This window comes from Vipera berus, assembly GCF_964194415.1.
Source record: "Vipera berus genome assembly, chromosome: Z".
NCBI classification, from domain to species: Eukaryota; Metazoa; Chordata; class Lepidosauria; order Squamata; family Viperidae; genus Vipera; species Vipera berus.
Genome location: NC_138205.1, coordinates 30,586,573 through 30,607,975, shown reverse-complemented (window position 1 = coordinate 30,607,975; position 21,403 = coordinate 30,586,573). Strand labels below are relative to the sequence as shown.

The 21,403-nt window shown below is 37.4% G+C and overlaps 1 protein-coding gene across 2 annotated transcripts in view; it reads right to left on the bottom strand.

Annotated features, from left to right (window-relative positions):
- LASP1 (LIM and SH3 protein 1) overlaps positions 1-20,369 on the bottom strand; it is a 41,686-nt gene extending 21,317 nt beyond the window's left edge. The window contains exons 1-3 of one of the 2 annotated variants that reach the window (XM_081346408.1): positions 20,023-20,369; positions 13,976-14,070; positions 888-972 (exon numbers count right to left, since the gene is read on the bottom strand). In XM_081346408.1, the coding sequence (XP_081202534.1) occupies positions 888-972; positions 13,976-14,070; positions 20,023-20,091 (249 nt within the window). In that variant the 5' untranslated portion in view covers positions 20,092-20,369. The remainder of the gene's footprint in view (positions 1-887; positions 973-13,975; positions 14,071-20,022) is intronic. The other variant, XM_081346409.1, reaches the window with a different exon arrangement.
- Positions 20,370-21,403: the final 1,034 nt, after the last annotated feature.

Here is a 21,403-nt window from a genome sequence, read left to right as displayed (position 1 = left end):
AAATTCCATTTTATTCCCAATGGTGGTCGTAAGTTGAGGGCTACTGTACTCTGCTAGCCTTTAAATGTAACCAGACTATTTGTTTGATATGCAGATTTTAACATGCTTTCTTATCTTTATTGCAAAAGAATATAAATACAGATGGTTTGGCTAACTAAGCCTAGTACTGAACAACATCCAACTAAATCTTGTATGATGATTTAGGAATAAAATCTGATTTTATTAACACTATAAGGAATTTATTTCTGCATTCAAATGCATACTTTGCATTCCTAATATGCAAAACATTTTACAGTTCTTTATCTAGTTTTGCCCTGTGCAACATGGCATGACTCTACACATTTATAAATGAGATTGAGGCAAAGCATTGATGGAGCCAGAGCTTCCACTATTACTACTCTTCAGAATCTACAAGGTACAGTTCTCAACACTGAATAGTGGATTTCCTCTTTCAGGGTGAGAATCTTCTCAATCCTATTACTCTATGCTATTTTATCTCTGCACACATCACCCCACTTCTTCATAACTTAAACTATCTGCCATGTTTATACCTTGATTCATCCTTCTCATTCTTAGCAGGTACATAAAGACTTTCAAAACTGTACTTTCATGCTCTAGATTCCTGAGCTAGTTTTAATACTATCCTCCATGTGTGTATCATAAGTGTTATATGCTTGTAGAGTTGACAGCTTATATTTTACTTCATTTCTGAAATATTTTTTTCTTCTGGTAATATAAGAAAAGTAAAGCAGCTGATTTTTAAGCATCAAGCCTTGTTCTCTTTTTAAAATATTGACTTCTTCACTAAAGTCTTCTTTGAGTATGGCTTAGTAGAATGCAAATGCTAACATATAGCAACCTGCAGAATCAGAACAAACAAGCCTTACCTGACTCTGAAGTTCACTCTGCTGCTTAAGGCGCAGGTTCTCTGGAGTGTCAGCCACCATAGTGAAGGACTGCTTTGGATAATGTCTGCAAAAGAAATAAATAAAGCAGAATTAACAGTGTCTAATCTTAATCTGAATTGGCCAATAAATATTTAAGGAAGCAGTACTAGCTATTTCTCTTTCTAGGTTTCCTTCATTTTTGGCTTCTGAATAAATTATGAGCATTCATTAGCAATTCAAGATATTTCTATCCACCACAAAATATTTATAATTTATTGATGCTACTTTTAGTTCACAAAAGATTATAAAAATAGCTATTTAGTCAAAGTTTAAGTTTGAAAAAAGGAGGAAAAAAGACACACGATTTTATACAAACATTTTATTAACAGCTGCGCTGTCTTGAGAATTGTAGGCTAAATTACTTAGGTGTTAACAAGTTGGGGAAGGCCAAGATTGTAACTTTCCTGAATTAAAAACCAGCACTCTACAATTGTTTTCTTTATCATTTCATTTTTTGTACACAAATAATATCAAAATAAATAATTAAAAATTAGTTACATACATGAAAAAATGAAAGACAAATGAGGCACACTGAAATTATTTTGAATAATTAACTTTAGTTTTTGTTATCCCACCACTGATCAGTCATTCTCAGAGTAAACCCAAGAATTCAAAATTTCTAGAATAGTGTAATGTTAGGAGGACACTTTAAATTTCTAGTTTCCACTATTCTGAACCAGGAGAGGAGAGGAGATAGATGTATGTGCATGATTTTTAGGAAATCCTCCTGTTTCAATAAATTTGCTTCAAGGTTTCCAGATTACCGTATTTTTCGGACCATAAGACGCACTTTTTTCCCAAAAGAGGGGGGGGAAACGAGAGTGCTTCTTATGGTCCGAAGGTGATCCGTATGGCCAGCCCCAACCTCTGCAAGTGGGGCACAAATCGGCACGTGCTGAGAAACGCCAATCTCACGCTCCTGCACTCTCCCTCGCTTGGTTTCAGCTTCCCTTGCTACAAGAGAAAGCAGGCTGAAACGGAGTGAGGAGATTGCCAGGAATGCGAATCGGCTGATCTCGCGTTGCTGCAATGTGCCTCATTTCAGCTTGCTTTCTCTTGTAGCAAGGGAAGCTGAAACCAAGCGAGGGAATTTGCAGGAGCGCGGGATCGGCCGATTCGCATTTCTGGCAATCTCCCTCACTCCGTTTCAGCTTGCTTTCTCTTGTAGCAAGGGAAGCTGAAACCGAGCGAGGGAGTTTGCAGGAGCGCGAGATCGGACGATTCGCATTACTGGCAATCTCCCTCACTCCGTTTCAGCTTGCTTTCTCTTGTAGCAAGGGAAGCTGAAACCGAGCGAGGGAGTTTGCAGGAGCGCGAGATCGGCCGATTCGCATTTCTGGCAATCTCCCTCACTCCATTTCAGCTTGCTTTCTGCAAGAGAAAGCCAGGCTGCAGGGCCGCCTCCGCGGGTACTGCTCTAATGCAGAGAGGGAAGGAAAAAGAGGGAGGGAGGGAGGGAGGGAGGGAGGGAGGGAGGGAGGGAAGGAAGGAAGGAAGGAAGGAAGGGAGGGACAATGGGAGAGGGAGGGAGAGAAAGAAAGAGGGAGAGAGAGAGAAGGAGAAAGAATTTTTTTTCTGGTTTTCCTGCTCTAAAAACTAGGTGCGTCTTATGGTCCGGTGCGCCTTATGGTCCGAAAAATACGGTAATCTCAAACTTTAATCTATTAAAAATTAGCCCTATACACTTAAATGCAATAAACATATTGTTCTATTAATATATTTTCTATCAAAAATTCAGCTTTCATAAAATCTCAATCCTTATCACTGAAATCACATATGTAGTGTGCTACATTTTGTACCACTGTTCAGCAATCAGCCTTATGTTCTTTTGTATAGGATTCAATTTTCATGGATGCATAAGATATCAATCTGCTAATAAATGAAGCAATTGGAAGGATTGTTATAGCTTGATTTATTATCTGCATATCATCCTTCTATGAGTTATGACAGTGCCAAAATGGTGTATGTATGCTGCATGAAAAGAGACAGCTTATAACAGTGATTTGGAGAAACTTAGCTCCATATTAACCAATATTAGATGATCATGGTTATTACCAATGGGCAATTAAAACTACAAGGAGTCTACAAAGAAAGATATTCTTATGAATAAGGCACTACAGACAATTAAGTAGGTTCGAAGGATATGCCCACAACCACTATGAAATTGTTTAGAATCATTTTCCTTTTTTTAAAAAAAACCCCAAACTTTTAACTCAATGCTACAAAGCCAAACTCGTAAGCAAGCTCTAATAAATTAAATTTATTTTTATTTTATTTTTATTTTAATCCCATTTATATCCCGCCCTTCTCCGAAGACTCAGGGAGGCTTACAATTTAAGCACAAACCAATGTGCTTAGCAATAGCCTTCATTCTATGTATATGCCTGCTTATTAGGGCTTTCGCCCCCCCCCCAAGCGGCATTATTACAAAGTCAGCTTATTGCCCCCAACAATCTGGGTCCTCATTTTACCTACCTCGGAAGGATGGAAGGCTGAGTCAACCTTGAGCCTGGTGGGATGCGAACCTGCACTAATTGCAGGCAGCTGGTGTTACTTAAGGAGGCATTAGCCCACTGCTCCACCAAGGCTCCAGTAAATGAACAGTAAATGAACAAAATTTCAATGGCAAGAAAGCAGTAGTTTTACCAATATTACTAACAAAACAAACAAGTAAGTATATACCTGCATATTATTTTATGTAACAGTTTGTATTGTCCTTGTGCAAAATTTGAACTTTCTTTTCCAATTATATAAATCAGGCAATAATTAGTTCTAATTAGTTTCTACTTTCCCCCCAGTATCTTCTATTCCTATTCCTTATCTTTTGATTTATTTTCCCATTTCCAATTTTCTTGCTAACTCATCCTGTCTTAAAATGTATATTTTACAAGAAATATAAAATAAGTATATTTGATTCAATTTACCCAAGAATGCCCAAAACTGAGCATCACAACTTTGTATCTAAACCAGTGAAAAACTGCCTGTGAGCTTTTTCAGTGTAGTATCATCAAGTTTTACGAATGAATAATCTCTATGTCCTGGTACAAAATAGCGAAACAGTAGAAATTTAGCCCCCCTCTTTCTATGGGCTACCTTTTGCTTTCTTGGACTATGAAAAGCTCTGTATTTTGTTAAGAATTAGTCTCTATTCACTGAATAACAACCTCCACTTTTTAAATTCTTTGTTCAAAGGAAATAGTTGACTTCAATATGTATTTATCTTTTTTACAGGATTTACAAATTGTTCTAGTCAAAATTGGTTCCAAGCAGATGTCATTGGGACACCCTCAAATATTAAAAAAAAATCAGGGAGACAGACAACAGAAAAATGAACTGTGGCAACTAATAGACACTGAAGTGTAATCTACAAAAATCATACCCTTGAAAAGAAAATGAAGGTAATCATTCTTTTGAGGGGGAAAAATACAGTATCTATCTATCTATCTGTCTGTCTGTCTGTCTGTCTGTCTGTCTATCTATCTATCTATCTATCTATCTATCTATCTAAATCTATTCATTTGCTTTTCACCCATACTCTTAATAGCAAGCATTTCTAACTTAAAGAATCTTCCCAAACCAAGTCCTAATATTTTAAAACAGAATGTTATAGCTCCAATATCTCACATGAAAAGGGGTCCTAAATTCCAATTTAGAATAAACTACACTGTTTTGTATATATAAAACCAGAATACATGTATGGTAATATATTTAATATATAATATTATATAACCAAATCAAATATACTTTTAGATTAGGGAAGCATGAAAACACTATTTTTAAGCTCTCTTAAGGAGTTCTGCAATATGAAGAGATTGTGAGGAATTAACCCTAACCCATAAATGACATGAACATGTAAAAACTGCCATTTTAAATCCAAGTCACTCCCCCTGCTCAAACTACCATTGGGTCAAATTTGATATACTATAATGTGAATGTTATAGCTATTGCCAAAATGATAATGAGGAGTCTGTTTTCCATCTTCCTAATATTTCTACTAGACCTTTTCAATGTGACAGATAGCTTCATCCTACATGGCTACTATAGGGGAGAAATATTATAGTTATACAATGCTAGTATGCCTAAATGTTAAAGATGTTAAATGGGTGATTATTTGCTAATCCTAGCTGTAAGGTTACTGCAATACATAGTATAATATTCTAAGTAAAAAAATTCTAAGATAGTGAATAGTTGTTTTAATAGTTTTAACATTTTAGGACAGGGGTGTCAAACTCAATTTCATTGAGGGCCGCATCAGCACTGCGGTTGCCCTCAGGGGGCCGGATGGGTATGGCCAGGGTGGGCGTGGCCTACCAGGTGGGCATGGCTAGAGTGTGTATGGCCTACTGGGTGGGCGTGGCCAGCTCTACATCGTTCGCATCAAGGGTGCCTATGGGGGCCTGGGCAGCAGTGGGACAGATCTGAGGGTCTCTGGCAGGAGGAGGGTCTCTGGGCCAGGGCCAAGGCAGTGGGGGCTGTTCCCTCACTGTTTCCAGGATGGCTTTGCGGGCCGCATGAAACCACTTCGCGGGCCGGATCTGGCCCCCGGGCCTTGTGTTTGACATGTCTGTTTTAGGATGTATGCTGCCCAGACTTACTTGCTGATAGGTGTCTACAGAAATTAAGTCAATAAAATAATATATAAATAAACAATCCAAGTCATAAAACCATTTTATACCAGATGATATAATGCCAGGTTTATGCACCAACTAATAATCAACCATATAATGCCAGGTTTATGCACCAACTAATAATCAACCATGTGGTGAAAAGCTAAAGAAAATCTACCAAAAATTTATGTTATCCCAATAACATAAATAGGTTCATGCTTCAAAATCGTCGGTATGTGCATTTATCCATTGTGCTCAAAATTAATGGTGATACAGAAGAACCAATAGACACATTTCTAATGTTTATTCAGGGTTCATAAAGCCGGGAACATATCTTGAGTTAATCAGGACAATTAACTGCCTGGAAAAGTGTAATTATTACTGGGAATCTATGAATGCGAGTTACCTAATATCCTTTTAGAATTCTTCTGAAAAGTTCCAAAGCCACCAATTATGGAGGTATTGTATCATATTTCCTTAGCACAATTAATGCCTATACTGTCCTTTCTTTTAAAATTATTTGCAGTCTAAAGCAGAAGTACCTTCTCCCATTAAATGCAGCAAATTTGAAATAAAAACTGTTTTTGTCTGAATTTCATTTTCTATTTGATTTAATTAATTCAGTGCCATAAACATATTAATACCTAAAACTTTAAATTTCTTGCATGTAAGCTATCCATAAAAACAGCAAGGAAGAAAAACAGGGTAACTGATAAAGACATTAACTTTTATTTTTCAAACAAATGGGTACAAACACACTCATATATACAGGTAATACTCAAATAACCCACATAGTGGGCCCTGGATTCTAGAAGTCACTATTTAAATCCAAATTTGGCCCAACTGAACTTTAGGCCATTGAACAATAAACTCATACAAAAGCTGTCTTTATAGTCAGAAGGCTGCCAGTGACTTTCTAGCAACTTAATGAAACCTCCATTTTTTCATAATGTTTATCTTTTTTTCTTGGCTTCTCAAATAAAAAAGATATCCAAGCAGTAACATTAGCAATTAGAGTAAAACAGATCAGGAGCCTGTGCATCTGAAAGAATGGTATACTTCATAAGAAATCTGGACAAAATTATTTTAGCAGAACCAACCCTGGAAATTTAAATTGTCACTGCAACAGCTGTGAAGCAAAAGACAAAAAGGAAATCTAGTACAGAGGACAGATCTCAATTCCCCCTTTCCATTTTCTTGCTAGTAGATATATAAGCAGCAGAAAGTTGTCATATACCCATTATTCCAGGCTTCTAAGTTATAACTGCAATAAGTTCACAAAAGCAATTGTTCTGCTTCATAGCATTTCCAGTACATCAAGGAACATTACTCCCAACTTCCATATTTACACTTTTCTTCAAATTCCTCCTCATTCCATCTTCTTATGTCTAGGGTTTCTTTTTTTTTTTGGGGGGGGGGGAACCTTTGAGACAATTTTGTCTCCTGGTGATTGCCTAGTCCAGGGGTAGGCAACCTTGGCTCTTTTATGACTGGTGGACTTCAACTCCCAGAATTCCTGAGCCAGCTATGGTCAGGAATTCTGAGGGTTGAAGTCCACGAGTCATAAAAGAGCCAAGGTTGTCTACCCCTGGCCTAGTCCAATTCAAGCAGTTTGTTGGCAACATTTTTAGAAGTGCTTTGACATTGCCTTCTCCCTTAATTCTTCATAGTGATTGGTCCAAAGTCACGCAGATGTCTTTCATGCCTAACAACTCAGTTTTTCAGTTACCTTTAACCACTGCATAAAACTGGCTTTCTCTCCTCGCTTAATTCATCATTATTTTCAGTCTCCTTAATTTATCATTATTTTCAGTCTCCGTTGATTTCTCTCCCTGATACTTCATAACAACTGGGGAAGGAAGAAGAGTGATTTGCAGCTGTAGCTATTATACAGGTAACTTATGGAAATATATTTACATATGAAAATTTGAAAGCCAAGGGGAGGGGAAGAAAAGAAAAATTCTCTTCCCCATTCTTTTTTCTGAAAAAACTGTTTTTTTTAATATACTTTTCTTTTACTTTCCATGTAAGAAATGGATTCAAGTTTTCTATATTAGTGAGAAACTTCCTTTTAATTCAGAATATTGAAAAAACTCAACTTAAAGAAAAGGTTTGCCTGAGACAAAACAGACAAGTGCTCAATTAAACCGGGAGATAGAAAGAAGACGGTCCCATTGGGAACTGAATCACAATACTTGCAATAACTTTTCGTTTTTTAAAAGTGCAAATAATCTAAGAAAAGAAAATGTTTAGATTTATTTAGACATCATTCCAAAACTAATGGTTAGATCATGTCTTCTCAGCATATATGGATCAAAACAATTTAATTTCTTCCTAGAATACTAGAAAAGGACATCACAGCTTTAATCAACCAAGAGCACTATTCCATCAGTACAGAGCCCAATAATGACAAAATACATTTTATTGTTTTAAAATAGTTGTTTTGTAAAAAGGAACAGTGTTTCTTCCTCCCAGGATAAGGGAGGGAAGAGGAAATAGCTATATAACTAGGTTACTTGCTTCCTGCCAGTTAATACAGCATTTCAAGAAATAAAGAGACCTGACTCAATGGGTTACATGCAAGTCATCCTCTTCTGTCAATCACCTATTCAAATAATTTTAATCAATATTATCACTTTTTGTTGTTTGGAAATAAAACCATCTATTTCAGTTTCTAGGGTTTAATTTACTGAATAATACTAATAAACCCAACTTTTTCAAAAAATTTTCTTTTAAATAGCATATTTTAGGGTTTGAAGAGACCTAAGATATCTACTAGTTCCGAAATCTCAAAAATTCAAACCAGAATGCCCCACGAGGACCAGCTTAAGACTATGATACAGAAGATTGCAAAAATTAAAAATAAATCTCCTGAAAATTAAGAAAATGATTACCATCATGGTGTGCCACCAAATTTATTATTTTTTTAAAAAAATCTTCCAGTAAAATGGAAAATGTCCAGTTACTTCCACTTTAAACCAATTGCTTGCTCTATCTTTAGCAATAACTGTGGTCAGTTTGCTTAATCACAAGGACATCGGGTAATTCGTATTGTTGACAGAAGAGACTATGAAGTAAATCCTTGAGATTGCACTAAATGTGCCTACTACACCAATGAGGAAAAAACTTAGAAGGCATAAAAAGCAACAGCTCCTTTGGAAAGTTATGTTCAAATTACTACAGTATATGGCACTATGACAGTAGAGGGGAAGCACAGCTTTCATTGTATTGCTCTCATTGAGAAATAAACTTAAAACTGGGCAGAAAGCCAGAAAATGGACGAAAGTCTGTATGAAGCATATTTGAAGAAGCACACTTACTTCTGCCAGTATAAACGTAGCCATTTTTCTTCTTCAATCCCTCCCAAAAGATAGGACATTCATTGTTCAAATCCAGATTTTATGGCGGTTGTTTAGCAAAGACAGCCTTGTAAGCAACGTTCAGCATAGTTGCAGTCCACCCCCACAATATTATGTCAAACCATGAATATATTGGATTCTGTCATAATATATTTTAATTTCTTTATACTAAAACTAGGTTTTACAGTATTCTGTGGTTTGGACAAAGAACACTTTAAACCCAGGTATAATCTGAGGCATAGGTAGCAAAAAGTATCCTAGAATCTATAGATATTGTAGATATATAATAGGATTTAATAAATAAAGCAAAGGCTTGTAACTCCAAAACTAGAAGCTGGTTTTGCATTCCAAATTAGATTGCTGTAAATAAGGGATATAGTTTATGTGCATGCTTCAGTTCTGAAAATAATAAGATGAGCATGTGCTCAGAAACCATTTTTTCTGCAACTACCCACCTACAAAAGCCACAATTTTACTTGTGCTCACTTAATGGTTGCTAGGGTTCTAGTAGAAAAATAAAAGTTTGTAACATCTGCCTATTCCTAGGCAAAAACTGGGTAATTCCATAACCTCAATCATTTTTTACAGAGGCCAAATATTTTTATCCAAATTTTGTTAATTGGTTTGTCAAATGATTAAAGTCTAGTCATAATATAATTCTGAAGCAAAGAGTATCTCAAATAAAAATGTTTTGTTCTGAGACCTTAACAAAGCAGTTTCATTTAAAATGTTCCATTGGAACATTATAGGTAGTCGTCAACTTATGACCACAACTGAGACTATAATTTCCATTGTACGTTGTTGTGGCCATAAGTCTAGTCAGATCCAATTTTACAACAATTTTTATGGCAATTGTTAAGCAAATCATGTCACTGTTAACCAAATCCAGGTAGTCCTCAACTTAGAGGTACAGGTAGTCCTCAAATTACAACCCCAATTGAATGCAAAATTTATATTGTTATTTGTTAAGTGAGTTTTGCCCTATTTTACAACCTTTCTTGCCACAGTTGTTAAGTGAATCACTGCAGCTGATAAGTTAGCAACATGTTAAGTAAATCTGAGTTCCCCATTGTCTTTGCTTGTGAGAAAGTCAGAAAAGGTGATCACATGACCTTGGGACACAGCAATGATCATAAATATGAACCAGTTGTCAAGCATCTGAATTTTGATCACATGATCATGGGAATGTAACTGTGAAAAACAGTCATAAGTCAGATTTTTCAGTAACATTGTAACTTTGAACCATTACTAAATGAACTATTGTAAGTCAAGGACTACCTGTACTGTGCATACTGGGCAAGCATCGCTTGAAGTTACCGTATTTTTCGGACCATAAGACGCACTTTTTTCCCAAAAGTGGGGGGAAAACGAGGGTGTGTCTTATGGTCCAAAGGTGATCCGTATGGCCAGCCCCAACCTCTGCAAGTGGAGCACGAATTGGCACATGCTGAGAAACGCCGATCTCACGCTCCTGCAATCTGCCTCGCTCGGTTTCAGCTTCCTATGCTACAAGAGAAAGCAGGCTGAAACGGAGTGAGGAAGATTGCCAGGAATGCGAATCGGCTGATCTCGCGCTGCTGCAATCTCCCTCGTTTCAGCCTGCTTTCTCTTGTAGCAAGGGAAGCTGAAACCTAGCGAGGGAGTTTGCAGGAGCACGAGATCGGCCGATTCGCATTTCTGGCAATCTCCCTCGCTCCGTTTCAGCTTGCTTTCTGCAAGAGAAAGCCGGGCCGCAGGGCCGCCTCCACGGGTACTGCTCTAATGCAGAGAGGGAAGGACAAAGAGGGAGGGAGGGAAGGAAGGAAGGAAGGAAGGGTTAATGGGAGAGGGAGGGAGAGAAAGAGAGAGGGAGAGAGAGAGGAGAAAGAAAGGGAGAGAAATAGAGGGAGAAAGAGGGAGAGGAAAAGAGAGAGGGAGAGGAAGAAAGGGAGAGAGAAAGAGAAAGAGAGAAGGAGAAAGAGGGAGGGAAAGAGGGAGAGAGAGAAAGGGAGAGATAGAGGGAAAGAGAAAAATAGGGAGAGAAAGAGGGAGATGGAGAGAAAGGGAGAGAGAGAGAGGAGAGAGAAAGAAAGAGGGAGGGGGAGAGAGGGAGAGAAAGAGAAGGAGAGAGAGAAATTAAATTAGTAACATGATTGTTAGGTGAATCTGGTTTCCCCACTAACTTTGCTTTTCAGAAGGTTGCAAAAGGCGATCACATGACCCTGGAACAATGTGACCATCATAAATATGAATCGATTGCCAAGCATCCAAATGTAAATCACATGACCCTGGGAATGCTGCAACAGTCATAAGTGTGAAAAATGGTCATGTCACTTTTTCAGTGCCATCGTAACTTTGAACAGTCACTAAGTGAATCATTGTAAGTCAAGGACTACCTGTACTTTATCATTTTTTTTCCTTTTTTGGTGGGGGGTCAAGTTTTTGACACCTTGCTGGGCGACTGGTGGTACTCGGACATTGCCTTGTACTAAAAGTGGTACAATGAAAAGGTTGAAAAGCCCTGTTTTAGTATACCGGTACTATTTGGTTCAGAATTTTTTTTTTCTTGTTTGCCTGCTCTAAAAACTGGGTGCGTCTTATGGTCAGGTGCGTCTTATGGTCCGAAAAATACGGTATGTCCTGGATAGAAGGAAATGAACTTCCAATCATCTTTTTTGCTGTCCTCACCACTAGAGTAGTTTGCATGGATGAAAAACTAGGTCCATTCTACAAATATTTCGAAACATTTCAGATGCCGTTTTTGGATTTCACTGGCTATTTTTTAATTGGTTGCAGCATTACTGACATAAGGTTTCATTGTACAGAAACAATATGATATTCTATGAAGGCCGTACATTTGAAAGATCTTCAGATTTTGGAACTATGGCTATAGAAGCAGTCATGATCATTCTAATCCAAAATAGAAACTCTGGTGGCATCAGTGATCAAAACATTCACATTTTACTATATATATTAATGTTTGATTTCCACTATAAGTACCAGTTGAATGAACCAAAAGCTGTGGTGGCAGCATCAATTCAGTGTTTCATTTCAGTTATTAAAGCAACCTTCTTTTCCTTTACTATAGAGGTGAAATATTTCCATTTAATTACACTTACAGGATAACTGTTATTAAAACAAAAACTCTTAACCCTAACTTCACAGAGCAAAACAAAACATAAAAAATACCCAGTATTCAATTTACTTAGCAAATAATTTACCTAATAAATTTTCTTACCTAAGACTTTCTTCCTTCAGTAGCTCCAGCCAACAGCAGCAGAAACCTCTATTTTATTGGTAGATATATATTCACCATGGTTTGGTGAATTGAGAGAATATAACTATGCCATATTCGAACACTCAAAATAAAATATCCCATATTGTCACAAGTTGGACAAGTATTTTATTTTGTTGTACAAGTGACATAACATTCAAAATGACCATTCCCAGTAAGAACAAATCTGCACACCACAACACACACAGCTATGAATATGCAGTTTATAGTACTACTAGCAGACGATAACTACTTTTTTCTTACTTTGAAAACAGCCTCAAAGAAGCTGCTAATACTAAATATTAATTTTTTATCTTCTTTTTCTGTTTAGAAGAATCCAAATAGCAGAGGTCGTCCAAATTTCAGGCAAACATTTCACTAGCTTTTATATGAATTCTGAAAATTTATCACAACTAACTTTAATTTTTGTCTTCCTATTTTTAAATAATTATCTATGTTTTTATTTCCAAAGCAGATCAGATCAGCAGATTGTGTTTCACGTACTGGAATTAAAATGTATTATATCTGTAGCAGTGATTTAAACAGAAAGTCTTTCCTGTATTAAATTTAAAAATATCATCCTAAATTAGATTACAGTATTAAGAAATTTACTTAGGGAATCAACTAATATTTTTACCAAGTGAAATATTCTTATTAAGGAGCTTTTATTATCTGTAATATACCATACAACTATGCAATCCTTCCAAGTCAATCTCCAAAGATTATTTCAGAATACTTGGAACATGGATTTAGCACCATCCAGAACATCTGTTTACCTATTTTAAAAATACATTTAGAAGATGACAATTCTTACTGAATAAACCCAAATAAACAATGCCACCAGAAGACCAAGATCTGGGGAAACAGTAACTGCAATTTGTATTATTGTCTACAGTTAACAGCTATGCTTTTATTTATTTATTTTAATCCCATTTATATCCCGCTCTTCTCCGAAGACTCAGGGCGGCTTACAATTTAAGCACAAACCAATGTGCTTAGCAATAGCCTTCATTCTATGTATATGCCTGCTTATTAGGGCTTTCGCCCCCCCCCCAGTGGCATTATTACAGTCAGCTTATTGCCCCCAACAATCTGGGTCCTCAGATTGTTTTCATGCTACATATTTCGCTTTAAACTTATATGTAACTGCTCTTCATTTAAAAAGTTCTTTCTAATTGTAACTTGCTCTCAATTTCTTTTTAATAAGAACTATCTCTCACAAAACATTCTGCTCCCTACCGCTGACTAAAATTTCCCTTGCTATATATTTCCTTATACTTGGTTCTTCATTACTTTCCAAAACCTGTTTAAATATGTTTGTCTTGTAGCTTTTCGTCCTTCTATGATCACCACCCTGCTGCATCACAGTTGTTCCTCAGCATGGAAACTTCTCTCCAAGTTTTTCCATTGACTTATTGCTCAGAAACTATTTCTGATTTTTTTTAGTGAAGCCACAAATTCTCCTTTTATATTGATAAAACCACATTAACCAACAGTGACACCAGTATTTTTCTTTGGCAAAAGGCATTATGCTGGTGTGACTGTCATTTAACATATTATTTCCATTAATTTCATATTTACCAAGAAAAAGAAAAATTAAAAGTAGAGAGATTTGGAAAACTAAAAATGCACTGTATAGGATTAAGAATGCCATGGGAGCATTTTTAGTCAGTTTTTTTTCCTATTGCTTATCTGCAAATGAAGTTTAAGATCTCAGCCAAGATTTATAAATATATAGTTCCTTACAAAATAGTTTTGGTCTATGCATCTCTAGAATTATGAAGGCAAAGCACTGAAAAGCATACTCACGCATTGCAGTATGGCTTCTTCTCATAGCCCTTGTAGTTTTTCATGTTGAGGGTCATCTTGCAGACTTCGCAATGAAAACATGCTTTATGCCAGTACTAGGGAAATATAAGAAACAAGTATTAGTTCACTACAATACATTGCAGGTGGGTTAATTAAGTAAAGAATGTTATTCAAAGATAATAAGTCTTTCTACCAGTCATACATGATGGATTTTTTAGATAGATGCTTGCTGTAAGAACTTTTTGTTGCTCAAATGTAAAAACAAAAACTAAACAAGTCCAAGACAAACATGTCTTTTTATTTAGTTGGTGAAAACAGCAGTAAGCTCTTAAAAGAACAGTAGTAAGCTCTTAAAAGAAGATAAATGGTTAAAAATAGTACTAACTTCCAAGATGCTTATAGAACAAAGTATTAGATTTAGAAGAGAACATTTAGGATAGCCCTTTCTGTTCGTTTCGCATCATCCCACATCCAGTTTTGTAAGGCAATCTTTTCAAGATTAAGAGAAAGTAAGTGGCAAATTAGAAATATTCAAGGTAGTTATGTACTTTAAACCACTTATTAATGTACCTTATATAACATGTTACCAATAATATTATAGAATTAATCTGTTTCCATTTCTTTTCAAGGGTTCCATTTAATGTCAAAATGGATTAAATGTACACTATCTACTTACTACATATAATTGTGGGCTTCATTTTTCTTGATAATCCTTCTATGGCTTTTTTGGGAGGGGGTAGAACTGGAGCAGAATCACAAGTATAAAATTACCCATTAAAATGTTCATAAAGATTCTGCTTGTTGGACTGCCTACATACTCTAAATGCATTTTATTATTTTAGAATTCTACAAAAACTATCAGATAACATGTGAAGTAAAAAATCCAAGTTTCTCAAGGAGTACCTGTACCCATACGGACCTCTTTATTGACAGATTCATCTAATAACTTAGTTTTTTTTAATCAAGTACAAAACAGCAGCTTTCTAAACAAGACTGTCAAGCAAGAATTCGTACACTACTATTTAATGATCAAGAACAATAGTTAGATTTGCTACTCTTTCGAATACCCACAATCAGTGATAATTGCAAGTATCCTGGAGTCAGCTAATAACATGGAAATTCACCACACCCAATTTTTAAACACAGCCCAGATGACAAGAGCATGTAATGATTCATCAGTATTAGAAGAGAAGTCTGCCTCATTTTATTGCCTAAAGCAACAGATTAGCACCTTCATATGAGGCTGAAAGCCAATTCCTCATGTAGTTCATTTTTACATTTTTTAATTTTCACTGAACCTTTGACGTAACTAAAATTAGGACTTCTTTAATGTATACCGACACATAACTGTATGTTTTCAGTCACCAAGCAAATGCAGGGCAATTGGAAGTCTCAAATTGCTATTAAAAACCAAAGCCACCTTATGTATACAAATTTGAGTGACTGCAAATTTCATCTCAAATATACATTGCAAATTTGAATACTGTTATCAGACAATAAGTCATTCACCTTTATTAATATGTAGCAAAATACCGTAGCTACCAATAAAATAGGGCAGACATTTTTCATATAGCAATCTTTCCAATCTAAAAAGTGTTATGACACAGGCCAAGTTCACTCTAATATTTGCTTCAAACTGATTATATTTCAAGTTCCTAAATCTTTTGTTTAAAAAGTTGTGGTGCTCCATTGCTAGAGGTTTTGAAGAAGAAATTAGACAGCCATTGTCCAAAATGGTTTAGGGTCTCCTGCTTAGCAAGGGGTTGGACGAGAAGACTTCCAAGGTCTCTTCCAATTCTGTTATTCTGTTATTTATTCTGAGATGAAGAGGGACCAAGGATATGTTATGTATGAATGTTGTAACACTGAACATGGCCAGTTACGACTGACAAAAAGCAAAGAGCTATCATACATGACAGTAGCTTTGACAGTTTTTTCATTATTTAATTAACCTAATATAAGGAATCATAAACAGTCCACAGTTTTACACATAGTAAATTAAAACATGGTTGGCTAATTTGCAGCCCAGTATGCAATGAAAAAAGGGACGAGGTAAGCTTGTCGATCAGAAGGTCGGCAGTTTGGTGGGTCGAATCCCGAGTGCCGTGTAACAGAGTGAGCGCCTGTTACTCCTCCCAGCTTCTGCCAACCTAGCAGTTCAAAAGCACGTAAAAATGCAGGTAGAAAAATAGGGACCACTATGGTGGGAAGGTAACAGCATTCTGTGCGCCTTTGGCGTCTAGTCATGCCGGCCACATGACCATGGAGACGTCCTCGGACAAACGCTGGCTCTTCGGCTTTGAAATGGAGATGAGCACCGGCCCCTAGAGTCAGAAACGACTAGCAAGCATGTGCGGGGGAACCTTTACCTTTATGCAATGAAAATCCAGTTTTAGAGACGAGATGGAACATTCTTGCATACCTTTCTAAATCAATATAGATTCTAGGTACAAAAATACATCTAAATACTATATTCGCTATTCTTACATTGGAACAAAATTCATATAGTAGTTCTATAGAATAATATTTATTGTACAGCATAATTAAACAATAGCCTGTGTGGCTTAACAAATGGCATATAGGGACTTGAAATTTTTTAAAAAAATAAACAAGTACCCAAATTCAGTCACTGTATTCACTTAGTAAATCTTGGTTTCATTTTCATGATGGGAATAGTACAAACACTTGATACATTGTATAGATTGGTAAATTGTTCAACCAATTTCTTATGTCTGAATAAAAATGGGAAAAATGCAGATAGAGATTTTCAAATCTTGCTTCAGTATGGAGCTTTAATAAAAAATGTAATTTATCAGTAAATACAACTTACATGAGCAACTACTTAGAAAATTGGCAAAACAATGATATATATGGATGGAATCCATTAGATTATAAAGAATCTCAACTAGTGCCACCTACTAGGGATTCCATGTACTTAGTAGTAGTTACTATACGGCTTTCAGATACAATTCAAGATATTGGTTGTTATCAATAAAGCCCACCATGAAATAGAGAGCCCTTCTAGCATAGTGTTTTAAGATGCTGCCTTAGAAACCGTGAGACTGAGTTTTAGGCCTTCCATAGGCATGAAAAATGAGTGGGTGATAAGCCAGGCACTTGCCTCAACCCAATGCACCTCACATGATAATAGATAGGCAGGAATATTAGGTATGTTTGCCCTCTTGAGTTAAATATTAAAAAGGCAGAACAAAATTATAATAGGGTTTAAATACTTGGGGAAAACTTTATTTCTCCAATTCTTTCTGACATCTTGTAAGATATTAGGGTTGACATATTTGGTCCCACCTATTAAGCAATGGGACCAAGAAGGGTATTTTCTCTACTGCAGTACTCGCCTTCCTGAATGGTGTTATTCTCAAAGTCCAGATCCTATAGTTATTCAAAAGAGACCTGAAGACTTCTGGCTCTTTCCCCAGGGCCAATGCTGGGAGAGATACAATCCTGAATGGAAGATATATGTCCCTGGTGTAAATGTTAATAAATTTCTCTTCTCCAGGCATGATCATATTTTCTTTCTTAATATTAATATATTGTTTTTTAATCCTTTCAAGCCCCTCATAATTGTTGAAGAGTGACAACCATAACAATTTAACTCATAAATATATGGAAGTAAATTTCAGTCTCTGTCCCAATGCTTTTAAATCACAGACTGGACTTTGGGAGCAGACCAAATGTGCTTTTATGTCATAGTGTTTGCATTCTTTTAATACTAAAACAGAGCTTTAAAAAATGATTCTAAACATAATGCTCAGGTTGTGTCACACAAACCTACTAGCATATGGCACATTCATACATAAGTTTCATGTTTATATTAGAAAAAATATTACTGCACAGTGCAGTGAAAATTTTCATTTGTGAAACTGGCACAACCTCCCTCTTCCTCTTATCACTAACATAGAGATTCATTTCTAGTCACAAGTTAGCACTTAGAACAACTTGTGAATGTAAGCTAAGGGAGCTGTACTGCAAAAGAGGTGAACCTGTAGTTCCCTACCTGTATTTTTACATTAGAAAAATCTAACTCGAACTTAATTTAGATTTTACTCCATCACTATTTCAGAAGTATATAATTAGTAGTTGCAGTTTACGACAGAAATATCTCCTCCCCTTAATAAAGGCATAGTCAAGTAGGGAAACAAAGTTGCCACATCATCCATGAATCTAAAAAGTTGGAATCTTTTTAAAGCCAAATATGTAACAAGATGAGCAAGGCATAGAGAGGTCTTTGTAGTTATAAATATGATACACAGCAAAGTCCCTAGAGTACTTGACTCGATTTCTTTTTTAAACAGCAAAAAGAACTCATTTTTAAAAGGATCTATTCTTATATATATCACTGCCTAAATGATCGATCAGAAGGGAGGTGGGCAAGGGAATAGAATCCAACATAAAACAGATTATGGCTAATTTGTTCATCTTCTTTTTAGCTATTGATACATAAAGCTTTTTTTAAATTGTGGTAAAAAGTAGTAGAAATCTTCTCTTCAGTGGCTTCATTTAAAGCCACTTTTAAAAACTTAAAAACTATTTTAAGTCATAACATTTGCTTAAATAAACTGACATGTGGCTGAAATGCCTATAATTTTACTTAAATCAAAACTGGAATGACTCCAATATCAAAATCAGCTGTTCTGTATAACCTTTGCTTTATTTCTTTGCTGAAAATAATTTGAGGAAATCATTTTGTAATTCTTCTATTTAAAAAAAATGGGCAGGTGATTTGGTAAAAATACAGTAAAAAAGCAAATAGTTACTTTCTAGGCAACATATCAATATATTAAGAAAAATTAAAAAGGGAACAAAACTTTTCTAAGCTTTAGGTTTGGCTATTTGCATAATTTTATTGAAGTTACATTATTGCAAAAGGGTAAAGTGAGAAGTCTTTACATTATAGATGATATAACTACCATAACAATGCCAAAAGTGTTAAGTACCTAGCAATACCTTGCCCTGCTTTTAACATTCCTTCCCTAAATCCACAATGTCTTTATTCAATATGTCCCAATTCAACCTAGTGTCAATTTAATTCATAATTTTGAGAACCTGAAAAGATAAATCCTATTAGTTTTACCACTCCACCCTCCCTAAACTGTTGAATATATTTCATACTTTCTTTGCAGATAGGCACACTTGGCACTAGAGATCAGCAGGCTTCTCAAATTCTCTTCATACTCTCTTAGAAAGTTCCAAAACTGCCTTTTCTATATAACAAGCAGAATCTGAACCTTAATACCTGCCCCCTCCATCTACCCTTCTTCAAAGTATGAAGCTTTCAACGTGTCATCAACCGCCATTCTACAGGTGATACCCCGCACTTGATATTGTCCCCTCAACCATTAAGTCGCTTTTTAAGTTGCAATAATGGCCCAGTGGGGGCATTCACAAAAATAATAATAAATAAACCTTTATTGTCAAAGTACAACATGTGTACATTGAGATTAGCTGAGCCTCAACTAAACCAGGAAATTTGGCACTCCACGCTCTGAAGGCCTGCTTCAGCTCCACGTCCAGCAAGCGCTAGGTTCCCTCGGCTGACCGCGTCCCCCATTCCCTCCTCTAGCAGCCCGCTTTTTGTTCAGGCTACCTTGTACCTTACTCTCCCACACCCTGTTCCTTCAACCACTCCCCGATGGCCACTCTCTAAAATGCCCCCTTTGTGCTTTCCACATGCTTTCTTCCCTCAGCCTGGCCTGCTCTCCCCTTCCGGCAATCCACCACTTCGGAGCCTGCCTGCCTGCCGGCCTCTCCCTCTTCTCCAATTGGCCGGCCTTCCCTTCTCCTTCCACGCACACACGCTCCGCACCGACCATCCCGCCCTTGACATCTTTGCCCCGCTCCACCCTAACCGTCCGCCACGATTGCTGTCTTCACCACCCGCCCCCTCCCCCGGACAACCAGCAGCAACCGTCTCCCTCCGGGCTACCAACTGCCGCTGCTCCTCGCCCCCTCCCCTCTCAGACATCCCCTCAAAAGCCACTAGCCCCACCCGCTCAGCGGGACTTGCGCCTTCTCTTCACGACACCCACCTTGTCGAGGCAGTTCACCTTCTCGGTTGGGTAGACGATTTTGCCGCAGCGGGCGCAGCTGGGATTCATGGCGACGGAAGTGAGGCGAGGAGGGAAGGGTCTGTGTGTACGTGCGTGAGGAAAAAGAACGCTGCTGCTGCTGCTGCCACCACCAACGCCTCTAAAACTGCGCCCTCGGGAAGGTTCTGCGAAGGCAGCAACGGAAAGGAGGAGAGGCGAGTAAGCAGGAAGCCGCCCAGGCAATGGCTGGTGGCAGTTAAGGAGGGAAGGGGCGCGGCGAGCCACTCTTTTTTGCGCGCGCGCCTCCGCCTTCTTCCTCGTCAGCGCGAACGGTCGACCGCGCGCGCACACAAAAGGGGAGAGAAGGAAGACGGCGACGCCAGACGGGTCGGCGGCGAAGGGTGGGGTTCAGCGCTCACGTGCGGGGGAGGTGGGGAAAGCGAAAGCCTGAAATAACGACGAAAGGAAAGATTTCGAAGGTCGGAGAATAAGACTAAAAATAGGCTGAAAACTGAGACCAGAACGGTGGGCAGAGGGAGCCTCCCTCTTAAAAGTCCCACCTAGGACTTTTCAACTATAGTACCTATCACCCTCAGCCAGTTCGGCCAAGTTGAGGAGAGCTAGGCTTAGAGAAAATCTTTATTGCGTCTACTTAGAAGCGGGAAAACTCCCTTGAACTTTGCTTCCGAGTAGATGATAGCTTTTGTACTTTGCATGTTCCCTACAAATCCTTCCTAATCTTCTCTCCAGGTACATTATACTCTTTATCTCCCATTACTCCCAGATTTCACACCCAATGGCTAAGAGGTATGAAATTATAATTTAAGATGCTTGGAAGGAGAGCTCCCAATAGAGTTTAATGTCTCCTACATATGTCTCCCACATATGCTAAAGCTAGAGTGTAATAATGAAAAAGGAAGCAATATAAACAGCACCAAACCAAAAACCACAGAGGTAGCTATTTCCTGGTTGCTACAGTGCTTTGTAATAGCTATTCCTCTGCCTCAACAAAATGGCACTTTTCCTCCTACATGTCAGAACTTCCCCATGGTTTTGAAAATCTTGTGACAATCGGTCATTCAACAGGTAGAAAGGTAGGAACTGAACAACTTGCTTCACCCATTGAAATCTGCCTTTTTTTAAGGCATAGGAGTGATAGGATTTAGTGAGGGGCTATCAATTTTGGAGCTTTCTGAAGATACAAAACATTCCAAATCAAAATCCAATGTTAAATCTTTTTAATGCCAAAGCAAGCTATTCCACTAAAGTTATTTGTTTTGTCTATTCTGATTCCCAGAGACTGATTAAATTCATTTTAAGCAAGATCCTTTAACTCTCCAGATACACTGTACTATAATGCCCATTTCCCCCTATCAGGATG